Raw genomic sequence first — 13,559 nt, 5'->3', positions numbered from 1 at the left:
GCTCCAGTATTCTTGCCTGGAGAATCCCGTGGACAGAGGAGCTTGGCAGTCTGCAGTGAACAGAGTTGCAAAGAGTTGGACATGACTGAGCAACTAAAGCTTTCAGAATACTAGAGAAGGGCAAAAATTGAGTTTATTTCCTGTTGTCGCCTGTCAATCTGATCATAACCTTAATTTGTTTATCTGGTTCTTCCTGAGCAACAAGAGTCCCCAAATCTTGCCCAAAGTAGAGAATGCCCCCCATTCTAGAGTCCAGAGTCACATTCTTTGACCTTACCTTTCCTTCATCCCTCTAAGCTGCCATAGAAACATCTCAATTCATCCATAACCCATATTTTCAAACATTCCATAAGGCCTGTAACTATCTGGGGACACTGTTTTCAAGATCAGCTTCTTGGACAGCAGCTCACTTTTTTCTGTCATCCCAGAAAACCCCGGCCACCCACGCCTCTGGAGCCAGGAAGCACACTGCTTACAAGCTGTCCTGGCAGCATCCTCTCCCTGCTCCTGGCCTTTTTTTTTTTTTTTTTTTTGCAGAATGTCCCCAGATGGGGCCCTGTGCCCTCAGTCATCCCCCCAACCTGCAGTTTCCCCTTCTCTCCTGACAGAGACGGTGCGCGCCATGACTCACGTCATTAACCAGGGGATGGCCATGTACTGGGGCACATCGCGCTGGAGCTCCATGGAGATCATGGTAATGTGACCTCTCGGGGTGTGTGCATCCAGGGGCTGGGCTCCCGGCCCCGCTCCGTGGGTGACGACCTTGGGGCTCTGGCAGGCTTGGTGCCGTTGGTCCCTAATGCAGAGACTACTGGGTACCAAGAGGAGGGTCAGTATGGTGACTTGTGGCACTGATGTCTGCAGACTTTGCAGACGGGACTCTGGGCTTGAATTCCAGCACTGTGTGGCCCCGAACCGATGGCTTCAGCTCTCTGAGCCTCGGTTTCCCCACCTGTAGAACAAGACTGCTAGGATAACCTACTGTCATGAGCCTGTGTGAGGATTATCTGCAAGATCAGAGGTGAAGCTTTTAGCAGGGATCCTGGAGCTCAGCCAGCACCAGCAGTGCTGACAGTGCCAGTCACTAGGCTGAGCTTCCGCAGTGTTCCAGGTGCCATTAGATTTGAGGACTTCGTGCAGACTAACTCCCATTTCACCCTACAGCCTATGAGGTAAGTGCTGCTGTCACCGTTTCTCAGATGTGGCCACTGAGGCACAGAGAGCTTAAGTAACATGCCCAAGCTCACGCCAAATGATGGGTGCCCCAGGCCGTGCAACTCAGAGTCTGAGCTTCCATCTCATAATCAGTGACGTTTCTCTGTCACCCGCACTTTCAGGAAGGCATCCCCTTCCTTGTCGTTTCCCTCCTTGAGAGCCATCAGAAGCTGAGGGTAAAAGACATTTTATAATATTCCTGGGGTATCCCAGAATGGTTGGCAGAGCAGCTCCCCAGAGGCAGACAGCTGGTTGGTGGGGGGAGGGCAGAGGCCTGGGGACTGCATCTTCTCAGACTAGCTCTCAGGCTGACTCCCTCATCCTCAGCTCCAGGCCTCCTCCCCATCCCAGCCCTTCCCATGCCCCACCTCCCAGAATTTCCCACATCTTGGCATGCCTCAGAGGGGAGTTTCTCCCCTAGTGAGTCCCAGATTTCTGGTTCATCCAAAAAAAAAAAATTAAGCAGGATCTTCAAGTTGAATACAACTCAAGAATCCTATGGTATCAATCAGCCTTTGGCATCTGTGACTTTCGTATCATTTGGCATTTTTCTGAAGCTACCTGGACGCAGTGCAGAACTCACTGAGGTGTCAGGATCTCATACCCACTTTACAGATGTGAAAGCTGAGTCTCAAGCTAAACGGGAAAGGGCCTCTCAGACTGGCAGATGGGCTTCCCCAGGAGCTCATGCCCATTCAGTCTGCAGAATGGAGGCCTTGGCCTCAGGGTCCCAGAACTGGGCTGATGCCGGCCACTCTCCCGTCCTGACCTAGCATTTCTTGCCCCTGCTGTCATTCCGGGTCCCGGCCCTAGACTGACAATAATGACAAAATCAGTAACAAGCAGGCACTGTCCTGAGAGCGGGCAACACATGACAGATGGGGAAGCTGAGTCACAGAGGGGTGAGCCCCTTGCCCAAGGCCACCTGCCAGTAAGTGCCAGAACCTAAGTCTCACTACAGAGTCGTGCTTTCCCCCCAAATCCCTTCGTCCTTGGGGTTCAAAAACCCACCCGGTGTTCTCAGTTCATGGAGGGGAAGCCTAATAGTCTTCCAGGGAAGCTGAGAGGAGCGGGCAGGGGGCAGGCGGGCTAGCCAGTTTCCCGGAGATGCCTTTGTGTCTTCTCCCTGCTGCTCAAGAGGGCCCCCAGATCGGCTGGCCCGCAGAAACCATCGGTGCCCCTCTTTGCTTCCACAGGAGGCCTACTCCGTGGCCCGGCAGTTCAACCTGATCCCGCCCATCTGCGAGCAGGCGGAGTACCACATGTTCCAGCGGGAGAAGGTAGAGGTGCAGCTGCCGGAGCTCTTCCACAAGATAGGTGGGTTCCCCGCCCTCGCCCCGCCCCTCCCCTCTCCATCGCCCCGCCCCTCCCCAGCCCTGCTCCTCCCCAGCCCTGCTCCAATCTTATCCCCAGTCTCCCCCCCATACCTCCCCAGCCCCTCCCCCTTCCGCCCCGGCCCCGCCCCTTCACGCCCTGCTGCTCGGCCTCGTCCTGCCCAGCCCTGCCCGCTCTCTTCTGCCACGCCCTTTTCCCTTCTCCCTGCTCCTTCTCGGGGCCCTGGGCTTGACCTCTCCCCCGCTCTCCTCTCCCAGGAGTAGGCGCCATGACCTGGTCCCCTCTGGCCTGCGGCATCGTTTCCGGAAAGTACGACAGTGGCATCCCGCCCTACTCTAGAGCCTCTTTGAAGGTGAAGCAGAGGCGGGGGCTGGGGGAGGGGATAGGCAGGGACAGGCATTTTGGAGGGATGGAGCCTTTGGGGCTGGACGCCTTCCCTGGGCCACTGTCTGCGGAGCGGTTCCAGGCGTGGGAACTTGGATCCCCCAGCTGGCCTGACCCCATGTCTAGAAAGGCTGACCATCTGTGGGACATCTGCCAGCTGAAGAAGCCCCTCACTCCCCCGCTCCCCTGCCCTCGCCCCAAGTTCAACACTCACAACCTGGGCCAGGGCTGCGTGTTCCCTTTCAGATGCCTCCTCCCCTATAGACACCCCTATAGACACCTCTGGCCCATCACTGAGCCTCTGGGTGGAGGGCTGCGGAATTTCTTCAGCATCCCTCAGAGGTGCCCCCAGGAAAAAGTGAACACCCGACACATACACCTCAGAGTGGGGACTCAGAGGGTCTCCAGACTGAAGGGGTTTGGCGGACAAGGAGCAGGCAGAGAAAGGCCTGCCCAGGCCAGGACAGAGCGAACACTGGAGCCCCCAGCCCTAGGGATCAGGATGGCCTGCCTCCCCCATTTCTCCCCAAACCACAGAAGCCTCCCAGACGGCTCCCTGACCTTGCTGTGGGCACACCTCCTGGGCCGCCCAGCCTCCCAGAAGAAGGGAAGATCAGTTTGTCCACCTCCTTGTCCAAGCTCGTGGGCCCAGCCTCAGCTTCCCCTCAGACAGCAGCCTTCAAATGCAGTGGCCCCCATCCTTCCACCTGCCTGGGTCTGGACTACAGCGTCAGGGCCAGGGGGTGCCACCCCAGCACAGACCGTCATTTGTGCCGTGCATGCAGTGGCCCAGGTGACCTGCCCTCACCATGGGCTGTGCTCTCCCCACATCCCACAACCAGGGCTACCAGTGGCTGAAGGACAAGATCCTGAGTGAGGAGGGCCGGCGCCAGCAGGCCAAACTGAAGGAACTGCAGGCCATCGCCGAGCGCCTGGGCTGCACCCTCCCCCAGCTGGCCATCGGTAAGAGGGCTGGGGCGCAGCGCAGGACCAGGGTCCCCAGAAAAATATCAAGAATCCCTGAGTGCCTGGACCACCCCCTCCATCAGCCAGCCGTGGGTAATGGGCTCCCATATTCATGGGGAGGGGATGAGGGGGTCCCTGAGCACTTGGGCCATCTCTCCACTGGGGGCAGCTGGTGCCAGCACTGCTGAGCCCCTGGCTTGCCAGGGCCCTCCTGGGGCACCCTCAGTCCTATGCCTGAGAGGCTGGGTCTCTCTGGCCCCATCATGGGTAGGGCAGAGCCAGAGAGGGCCCTGTGTGGGGGCGCCTTCCTCACCTCTGGTCTTGCTGCCCGCCCCCAGCCTGGTGCCTGAGGAACGAGGGGGTCAGCTCTGTGCTCCTGGGCGCTTCCAGCGCAGACCAGCTGATGGAGAACATCGGAGCAATACAGGTGAGTGGCGCCTGCCAGCCTTGCGGGCCCCGGACAGAGTTCAGGGTCTCAGCCAGGCATCTGTCCAGCATGTACTTATTAAGCACCTACTACATACCAGGCACTGTTCGAGGCACCTGGGCTACAGCAATGAACCAATAAAAGCCTTGCTCTTGAAGGGCTGGCTTTTTATCTGGATAAACAAAAAACAGAAAATGCAAGGAGTAAGATTAGAATGTGTGTCAGAGGGTGATAGGCACTCTGGAAGAGGAGACCTAGAGCAAGGTCAGGGGTATCCAGTAGGGGCAGGGAAGGGGGGAACCATGGACCCCAGTTAAAGGGGGCTACAGGGTAGCCTTGTTGTAAGGATGAGGAATGGGCGGTGCAAATACAATCCAGGCTGATGCGAAGGTGCAAGGTAGGCACAAGCCCAGGACAGCAGCAAGGCCAGAGGCCCGCAGCAGACGGGCACCTTTCCCTAAAGGTTCTCTGGGCACTGCATGCCCTCTAAGGACCTTGGCGACGATCGAGTGAGCTGGGAGCAGAGGAGAGGCAGTGTGACTTAGATTTTAAAAGGCTGCCTCTCGCTCTCTGGCTGCTGAGTGGAGGAAAGAGTTGGGGAGCAGGAGGGGGAGCTGGGAGATTGCTGGGAACTGATGACAGTCTGGGGGTGAGGGATGGCCTTGGTACAGATGGACAGCTGGTTGGGTCCTGGATTTCTGGAAGGTGGACTGACAGGACTGACTGACAGACTGGATATGAGGGTGTGGGACAGTGGGCCAGATCCTGGGGACAAACCACGGGCTTGTCACCTGGAAGGGGGGGTGTTGCTCTCAGGAGGGCTGGAAAAAGCATTTTGGGGGTGTGGATTATCAGATGTTATGGTCCTGAAGTCTGCAACTTAGGCCACCACTGTCCATCCATTCAAGGGGCAGAGCTTAGACCAGGGCAGGCTTCCCTCTGCCCCAAACCTGGAATACAGAAGCAGCAAGGCCCCCTCTGCTCCACAAGCTGCATGCAATGAGAGTGAGACAGGCCAGGGCCAGCAGATAGCTAGAAGAATGTCCCCCTGTTACCAAAGTGAGGTTTGACTGCTCATCATTCAAGAATACTGAGAGATAAGTGTTACGTAAAAGGAAAGACATCTTTATTGAGGAAGTCAGCAGTCCCGGGGAGAAGATGGACTCCTGTCCCCAAACAGACTCCCCCTTGTCAATAAGGGAGCAGGAGATTTCAAAGGGGAGTTTCAGGTACACAGGTTGAGGAGTGGCTACAAGCAGAACAGCACAGTCAGCTCCAACAATCATCTTGAAATTGATCATGTGATCATCTGATCAGGGTCATCTTTTTTTTTAATTGGAGGAATTGCTTTACAATATTGTTAGTTTCTGCCATACATCAACATGAGTTAATCAGGGTCATCTTAATTGTTTCAAGCACAATTAATCTTCAATTCTGTCCATGGGATTCTCCAGGCAAAAATACTGGAGTGGGTAGCCATTTCCTCCAGGGGATCTTCCTGATCCCCTGGCCCACAGTCCATGGGATCACAAACTGAGCGACTAACACACACACACACAATCTTCAGTTCTAGGGTCAGTTTGTTCCCATTCCCCTGAGGCTGGTTCTCAGAATTGTGCATGATGGAGCAGTTCATGTCATGGCTACCGTCTGGTAATGATGTTGTTAACTTCTTCCACCTAATGGGAGTTTTAGTATCTACAGAAGAACTCAAAGGACATGGCTCAGAATACAATCTATAGCCCTTGAGGAAGAACTAAAAGGTCCCTGACTTTGCTTAATGGCCACACTATTATTATTTTGTCCTGTTTTACTGCTTTTCTTTGTTTTTCATTTTCTCACTTCTCCAATTGAACTTATTCTTAGGTTAAAGTTTTTCTACAGACAAGAGGCAGGTATGGAGGACATGGGAGGGGTGGGGTCTGTGCCAGGAAGGCCCCATAACTTCCTGCTCCATTACACATCACCTCACCTGCAGGTTGATTCTGACTAGCTCCCGTCTTTGCACACAGGTCCTTCCAAAACTGTCGTCTTCCATCATCCACGAGATTGATAGTATTTTGGGCAATAAACCCTACAGCAAAAAGGACTATAGATCCTAAGAAGCCCCCAAACATTTGCCTGGACAGTTTCATCTCCCTCCTAGCCTCTCTGTTTGCTCGCTTAAGCTATTTTGAAGCCAAGAGTGTGGTTTGCATCAAAAACAAAACAACCCACCAACATGTCATCAGGAGAAGATCTCAAAAGTCGCTGCCACACAGCACCCGCTGCTTCACGGAACTAATGTCAGATTCATGCCGGAGGGTCGGCATCAATTCAAAGGCGTTCGAGCCGTCCCGCCCAAGCCTGCCACCTCTGCTCATCTTCCACCAAGAAACAACATTTCTCCCAGCCACGCCCCATCTCAGAGACTCAAGTCCAGGCCAGGCCGAGACCCGTTGGGGCCTGGGAGCAGGCAGAGCTGGCCTCTCCTCTGCCGAGAATCCCACCTGGTACTGGGGAGGGGAAGAGGAAGCCAGGTCTGGCTCTTCCTGTGGCCCCTCGGCTGGGCCCTGGTTGGGGTGGCCTCCCGCCAGGGTCTCCCTCATCCCCCCTCTTGCCAAGGGCTCCAGGTAGTCGTTGGGCCTGACATCAGATTTTCCCACACCCCCTTCTCCACACCACCTGCCCCGCTGGGTCTCCGAGGGGCCTTCAGAGCTGTCCTTTGACGCCCACCCCCACCCTTGCTGGCAGAGGCAAGGATCCAAGGGGGTTCGATTGCTCCAGGGGGGACCCACAGGAAGTCAGGGGTCTGACTTCAAGCTCATCACCCCACTGGCTTCCTCGTCCTCACAATTGATGAGCCCCAGTGCCCAGACTCCAGCCCAGGTCCCTCCCCACCTGGTGCCCAGTCCATTACCCCTCTGTCCTTGCCCTGGAAGGCCCCAAGGTCATGCGTGCTTCGCTGGACTGTGGCTGCTGACCACACATGGGGTGGCCAGCCTCTGCTCTGCCCGGGGTAGTGGCCTTGGGGTCTGCAGAGAGGACATTCTGGGACCCTTCAGTGAGGGAAGGTCCCTGGGGTTTTCTGTGCTTCATGCCCAGGGCCTGGACAGCAACCACCCGCAGTCCAGGAGAAGACCCCCGTAGCCTCTCCCTGGAGCAGCATCCCCAGCAAGGGCTCAGACCAGGTCAGGTGCGGTGCTCAGAGCTTGTTGCCAGGGCAGCTAAGCAGCAGTTCTACCCCCAGGACACGCTTACATGGCCTCTGAAGAGGGAGGGATGGCTGGGTTGATCATTCCTTTCCACACCCCACACCCCAGCCTGGAACAGGTTGGGGACAAGGACAGAGGGCAGGACCTTCAGAAGTGTCAGCCCCTCTACAGCCAGGCCTGGGGCTGCAGGGATGGAGGAGGGGAGGGGCCCTCAGCCAGGAGGCCCAGCCCCCATGGTCCTGAGTGGCACCCCAGCTTTTGCTGGCTGTGTAGGGGACCCGAGCCAGGCTCTGTGAATGCACTGGCCTTCATGTGTATGGGCCTGGGTGACTCCTACCCTGGGCACCCCCTACATTCTCACTCACCCCTGGGCAGACATGGACCTCCCTGCCATTATTCCCAAAGGCCTGCCGTCCAGTCCTGGCAGAGCTGAGGCCTAGGAAACTGACTTTAGGAAAGCCACAAGGTGGGGGGAGAACAACTTCCTCCACTTCTGACCTTTGTGCTGACCCTGGAGTCTAGAACCTTCTCCCTCCTTGTAGACTAGGCCCCTGGGGGTCTTCTTCACCAAGTCTCCTGCAAGTTTCACCCTAATGAGCGTGAGGAGGGGACAAGCCTGTCCCAACAGTCGCCACCATCACATGGGTGGGGGGCCTAGCTCCGAGGACAAGATGCTATAGTCCACCAGGCAGAGCCCAAGTGTCCCAACAGCTTGCCACGCTCAGGAGCCAGGTCACCTGCCCCTCCCTGGAGAGTCTGGCTGGACACCCTCCACAGCGCTGCCACCGTGCCCACCCACCAGTGGAAGAGGGACCTGGGCTTGCTGTTGGGCCCATGTTTGGGCCTGCCGCCCCCACCCCACAAGCTTTACATCTGGGAAGGACAAGCCCAGTGGGAGAGAGACGTGGGCTCTCAGGGCCAAGCTCTTCTAAGGCCAAGATGCCCAGCACCAAGTCCCAAGCCTGTTCCAGACCCTGGGGTGCTGTCTGCAGCCTAGTTCTGCATTGCACCCCCTGCAAGTGGGTGTGGAAGGATGGGGCTCCCGCTTCCTGAGGAGCAGTCCCCAGACTTAGTGGGAGGTGGCTGGAGTGGGGAAGGGATGGAGTGGGGCTCAAGGGCAGGGAGAGCCTGGAGGTGAAGAGCTTGGCCAAGGCAGGCCCTGGAGGGGAAGCCTGGGCTTCGGCATGGGTTTGAGGCCAGCCATCCTCACCCTACCCTGTTGAGAAGCCCCTCTGTGGTCCCCAGTCATCTGTCAGCCAGCCTCTCACCCTCCCCTGGAAGCAAAGTTTGTCCCCAGGGGTCCACCTTGGGAGTTCCCCCCCAGGGAAGAAGGCCCAGTCTGCGTGGGAGCGGGACCAATCTTCCTTGCTAAGGACACATGCAGCCCCTACCATTTTTCATCCCAAATCTACAGCAAGCCTGAGGTCCCAAGAACAACAGAGGGGTCTGCCCTGTCTCCTGTTCTCTCTGGCTGTGTAAATAATGTGCTGTTTCTCTCCCCCTTTTTTTTTAATGACTGTGGCTCCTCAGCTAACTGCATCACCACCCCCCAACAGGCAGAAACACCGTATGCCTCGCGCTTCCAATGACACTCAGTGGAGACACAGTGCCGTATTTATGGAATGACAAAATAAAACCCGAGACCATCAGGGTCTGCTCCTGCTCCTCTCCTTTGCAGGGTATTCAGGGTCAGGGCTGGGGCTAGGGCAGTGGGAGGAGGTATCTTTAAAGGCCAGCAGACCTAATCCTGAGCCTGGAGCCAAGGGGTGATTGGGAGACATGGGCCCTGGGGGGAGAAGCAAAGACTGGGGACCAAGAACCCAAGTCTGTCCCAGGTGATTTGGGGTGGGAATGCCCTGCCTGCCCCCCTCACCAACACTGTCTCTCTTGCCACCACAGATTGGTGGCAGGCTGCTGGGCCCCTGGGGACAGAGAGGTCGGGGTCCAGGGGTGCCTACGTGCCCCTCTGGGGGCTCAGTGTTCCACAGCAATGTGATTTCAGGGTGCAGGGGGGAGGGGTTGGCACCACCCCTCCTGAACACCCCTTCTCGGGTGCCCCCCATCCCAGCAAGCCCCCCAGCCTCATGGGGCAGTGTCTTCTCAGGTGGGAGGTAGCTTCAGGCGACACCCCCTCCCCTCAACATCCTCTCCCACTCCCATCCTAAATCAGTGAGAAGCCAGAACACTCTGATTCAATCCTTTCCCAGAGGATTTATTAAAACACGGAAAACCAAGACATACACACGGAGTACAAAGTGAAGGGGACGGTGTCGGGTACAGTCCTTGTCAAGCCTCCCACACATCCTCCCGAGGGCCGGATAGGTCACCACACGCAGGGGCTCAGCCTCCAGCTCCAGCTCCTGGCTGGGACCACCCCCCCGACTCGCCCCAGCGCCCCGGCCCCTTGGCCAGCCAGGGCTTGTGCTGGGGAAGGGGCAGGCGCTTCTCGGCAGGGCCAGATGCCAGCCTGGGTGGGGTTCTGCTCCCTCACCCCCGACACACTGATGCCTGGGGAGGGGGGCAGTGCAGGTGGGACCCTCCCCTCATGCTCAAGCCCAGAGGAGCATAGGAGGCTCGGATTCCCACCTCGGTATCAGGGGTTCAGGACACACACACACCCAATGGGCCCTTTCTGGGTTATCGCACCTAAAAAAATACTTTGTTTAAAAAAAATCTGAAAACTAAGAAAAAAATCCCAAAACACAAGCCAATGACTTTGGGCTGATGCACCACAACCTGTAAACTTCCAGAAATATAAAATTGGGGTGGGGGGGGGGCGGCTTCCTCAATAGACGGGTCATCAGCAGAGGACAGCTGCAGGTGCAGAGGGGGGACATTGGGCTGTGGCCAGGCCAAAACCTCAGCCCCCACCTCCCACCCAAGCTCCTTCCTGCCACCCGACTCTGGAGGTTCCCGAGCCCACCCTCTACACGACCCCCTCAGGCCCTCAACATCCCTGGGACCCAATAACTGGGAGCAAAGGCTGCAGGTGTCCATGGGGTGAGAGTCGGTCAGCCCCCCACCTGGGCCAGGGATCCCCCAGAGGACCCTGGGAAGGGACCCCCAGCCAGCAGGCGGGCAGGTGCCTGCACCAGTCATGAGTACTAGCAGGATGGGCCCATGGCCATCACTTGCAGAAAACAAAGGAGCTTCTGAAGGCGGCTTGCAGGGAGGGTCTCCGTGCATAGGGGGGGGTCTCAGGTTGTGTTTCTATGGTGGGCGTGTGCGAGGGGCCCCCCAGACACAGCCCAACCCAAACTCCCATGGTCACCGGGGAGCCCAGGAAGCAATGCTCTCCGAGACTGTGCCCAAAGATGGTTCAACAGAAAGCCTACTCAGCACTGGTCTAAATAAGAAAGTGGCAAAAATGGGGCTGGCACTTTGGGGCTTCCACTTGCACAACAACCTCCACTGAGGCAACAGCAAAAACAAAACCAGCCTGAAGATGTCCAAGAGCGCGCACGCCCCACTCCCCACACTCCACTACAACTCTGGGAGGGAGATAACTGATAAACCAAGAAAAAACATTCTCTAGATTCTTTTTCCTCTCCAAAACCAGAAACCCACTACCCAGCTGTCCGCAACCCCCCTCCCAGGCCTCCCAGGTGCTGGTCTTGGAGAGCTGAGCCCTTCCTGGACCAGGCAGTGCAGATGGCTGGGCCGATCACTGGTGCCTGGTTCCAGCTGGTCATGGAAAAGGGCAGAGGCCTCGGGAGGAGACGGAGGAGGAGCAGAAAGCAAGGGCTGGCGGGGAAAGGACCACCCGCTCTTGGAGTTGAGCAGTGGGGACGCAGACTCCTGTCCTCCGCCAGGTGCCCCCGACACTCAGGACCCATCCACCATGTTCCCCACCAGCCCAGCCTCAGAACTGACCGCCTGCCTGGGAGGACAGTCATGGGGCCCTGGGTGGGGGGCTCGTGGCGGTCACCTGGCCCATGGCCTGAGCCAGAACCTATGCAAGGAACACACAGGCCCACGTAGCACTGGAAAAACCACAGTGGGCAGGAGTGACGCAACCCTTCCTGGAGGGCGAGGTCAGCTGCTGCCACACGTGTCCTGCCACACATACACCCGTGTACCACTTTCAGGCTGCCTCCCATTCCTCCACCCACAATGCCAGGGTCAGTCAGCCTGGAGATAGTCGGCGCCTTGGGGTCCAGTCCTCTAGGGGTTCGGGGAGAGCCATTTATAGATGAGGGCTCTGGGAGGGCTGGCCAATGGCCCCGTGTCCCCAAGATACCCCCAAATCCTGGCCCTAGTCCTGGCCAGGAAGCTGAACGGAGGCCTCCCATGGTGCCCCAACCCCCAGGCCCACCCTGTCTCTCACTTGGACAGGATTCTGCACCAGGGCTCCACTCCAGGAAGGTCAAGGCTCCCTGGTCAAGGCTCAGAAATTCCTTCCAGGCTGAGGCTGGGCCAGAGGGAACATCAGACATGGACGGACCCAGGTCCTGGCCCATCCCTCCGCTCCTCTGAACTGGAGCCATCAGAGGGTACCACCAACTGGTTGGAAGGCGATCAGGATTCCAACAGGCCGCTCCTGGCAGGAAACAGGGCAGGAGGCTGGGGACACTCCAGTTGGGAAGACTGGAGAGGCCAATGGGTCCAGTCCCCTGCCTCCAAGTTTTCCCCAAACCTTTGAAGAACACAGTGAGGGCTGTCACGGGCCTGCCCCAGATGGCAAGTGCCGGGATCGAGGCCTCTCCAGGGACAGGGGAGGGATAAGTACAGGCTCGAGGCGGCTGGCCTGGTTTCTCCGTGTCGGCCACCAGAAGACGACATGGGGAATGGGTGTGAAGGGCCTCCCAGGGCACAGGGCAAGACCAGGGGCTCCGGGGCCACGCTCAGCACTGCTGGGACAGCAGCCACACCCAGGGAGGGAGGGTAAGCCCCTTCCCGCAGCGGCCAGAGACCAAGGCCCCAGCAGCCCCCAGGCTGACACCTGCCGTCTCTTCTCTCCGGGGAGCACATGCCGTGATCTGCCACGCAGGGCGGGGGCCGCAGACCCTCCACGGGTGACGACAGAATCCAGGGGGCCTGCGAGACAGGCTGGCCAGGGGCAGACACGTGCCGACGGAGCCCTCTCCCCCACAGAGAGAGCACATTACCTGTGGTCTCCAGCCTTGCAGGACACAGCCTGGCCTGGCCTGGACGCCAGCCAGATCTCTACCTGCAGGCCGGGCGACTCCCCAGCCCTGACCCACCTGGCACTGGGGGGCCCCGGTGGGCCAGGGTCAGAGTACAAGCAGTCACACGGTGCAGACGGGACGGGGGCGGGGGGGGGGCACGCCGAGTGCGTCCAGGGCAGGCGCCGCGTCCTCCTCCACCTGGCCAAGTCCAGGGCTTCCCTCGGGTCCGGAGCCCGTCCACAGAGAGAGGCCTAAGTGCTGCAGGTCAGACTCCTCCACACGTCACTCAACTTTTATCAAGACAAATTTGTTCAAGTCTTCATAGGAAAGTGCAAAAAGATGTACAAAGAAATGAAATCTCTTCTAGGAAGTCGTCCTGGCAGAGCTGGCCAAGGTGGTGTGGGGGACACTGGGATTAAGAGCAGGTGGCACTTCTGGCTGGGTCTTGTCCCCAGCAATGGCACGACTCAGTTTTCCCTTCTGTCCTCGGGTGGCCTGGCTCTAGAAAGGCAGTAGCTTTTCTCTCCTGTGGGGGTCAGGCAGGGGGCCCGGCAGGCGTGGCTGCAAGAGGTGGGTCACGGGTCACATAGCTGGGTGCTCACGTCCCCACTGGGGGTTCACCCAACACCCAGGACCACCACTGCCACCTGTCACAGCCAACTGTGACCAGAGGGGCTCCTAGCCCAGACCTCCCACACTTGGAGTATAGGAAGTGGGGACCGCAGGGAGGGCCCATCTGGAAATCACCCCCACCCCAGGGCCTCTACCCTGAAGCAGTGGTTCTACCAGGACAGACAGCTTAGCAGGGGCTGCCGGCCAGGTGGAGGAGGTCAGAGTGGACTGGTGGCTTCTCATGAATAAAACCATCTCCCAGCCAGTGACACTGACCCACACACACCCTGAGCCACC

General features: G+C 58.1%; 2 protein-coding genes across 6 annotated transcripts in view; one reads left to right on the top strand and one right to left on the bottom strand.

Moving 5' to 3' along the window:
• The window catches only part of KCNAB2 (potassium voltage-gated channel subfamily A regulatory beta subunit 2), a 97,238-nt gene extending 88,077 nt beyond the window's left edge, over positions 1 to 9,161 (top strand). For 4 of the 5 annotated variants that reach the window (XM_065936858.1, XM_065936854.1, XM_065936855.1 and 1 more), the window contains 6 exons: positions 609 to 694; positions 2,412 to 2,532; positions 2,808 to 2,902; positions 3,777 to 3,897; positions 4,239 to 4,327; positions 6,340 to 9,161. In XM_065936858.1, the coding sequence (XP_065792930.1) occupies positions 609 to 694; positions 2,412 to 2,532; positions 2,808 to 2,902; positions 3,777 to 3,897; positions 4,239 to 4,327; positions 6,340 to 6,429 (602 nt within the window). In that variant the 3' untranslated portion in view covers positions 6,430 to 9,161. The remainder of the gene's footprint in view (positions 1 to 608; positions 695 to 2,411; positions 2,533 to 2,807; positions 2,903 to 3,776; positions 3,898 to 4,238; positions 4,328 to 6,339) is intronic. The other variant, XM_065936856.1, reaches the window with a different exon arrangement.
• Positions 9,162 to 9,769: 608 nt separating this feature from the next.
• Positions 9,770 to 13,559, bottom strand: part of CHD5 (chromodomain helicase DNA binding protein 5) — a 67,947-nt gene continuing 64,157 nt past the window's right edge. The window contains exon 42 of the mRNA XM_065936853.1: positions 9,770 to 13,211. The gene's annotated coding sequence lies outside the window, so the exon portion shown is untranslated. The remainder of the gene's footprint in view (positions 13,212 to 13,559) is intronic.

Source organism: Muntiacus reevesi, chromosome 5, assembly GCF_963930625.1.
Source record: "Muntiacus reevesi chromosome 5, mMunRee1.1, whole genome shotgun sequence".
In the NCBI taxonomy this organism is placed as follows: domain Eukaryota; kingdom Metazoa; phylum Chordata; class Mammalia; order Artiodactyla; family Cervidae; genus Muntiacus; species Muntiacus reevesi.
Note: the sequence above shows the minus strand (reverse complement) of the source record. Positions and strands in the feature narration are given on the sequence as shown.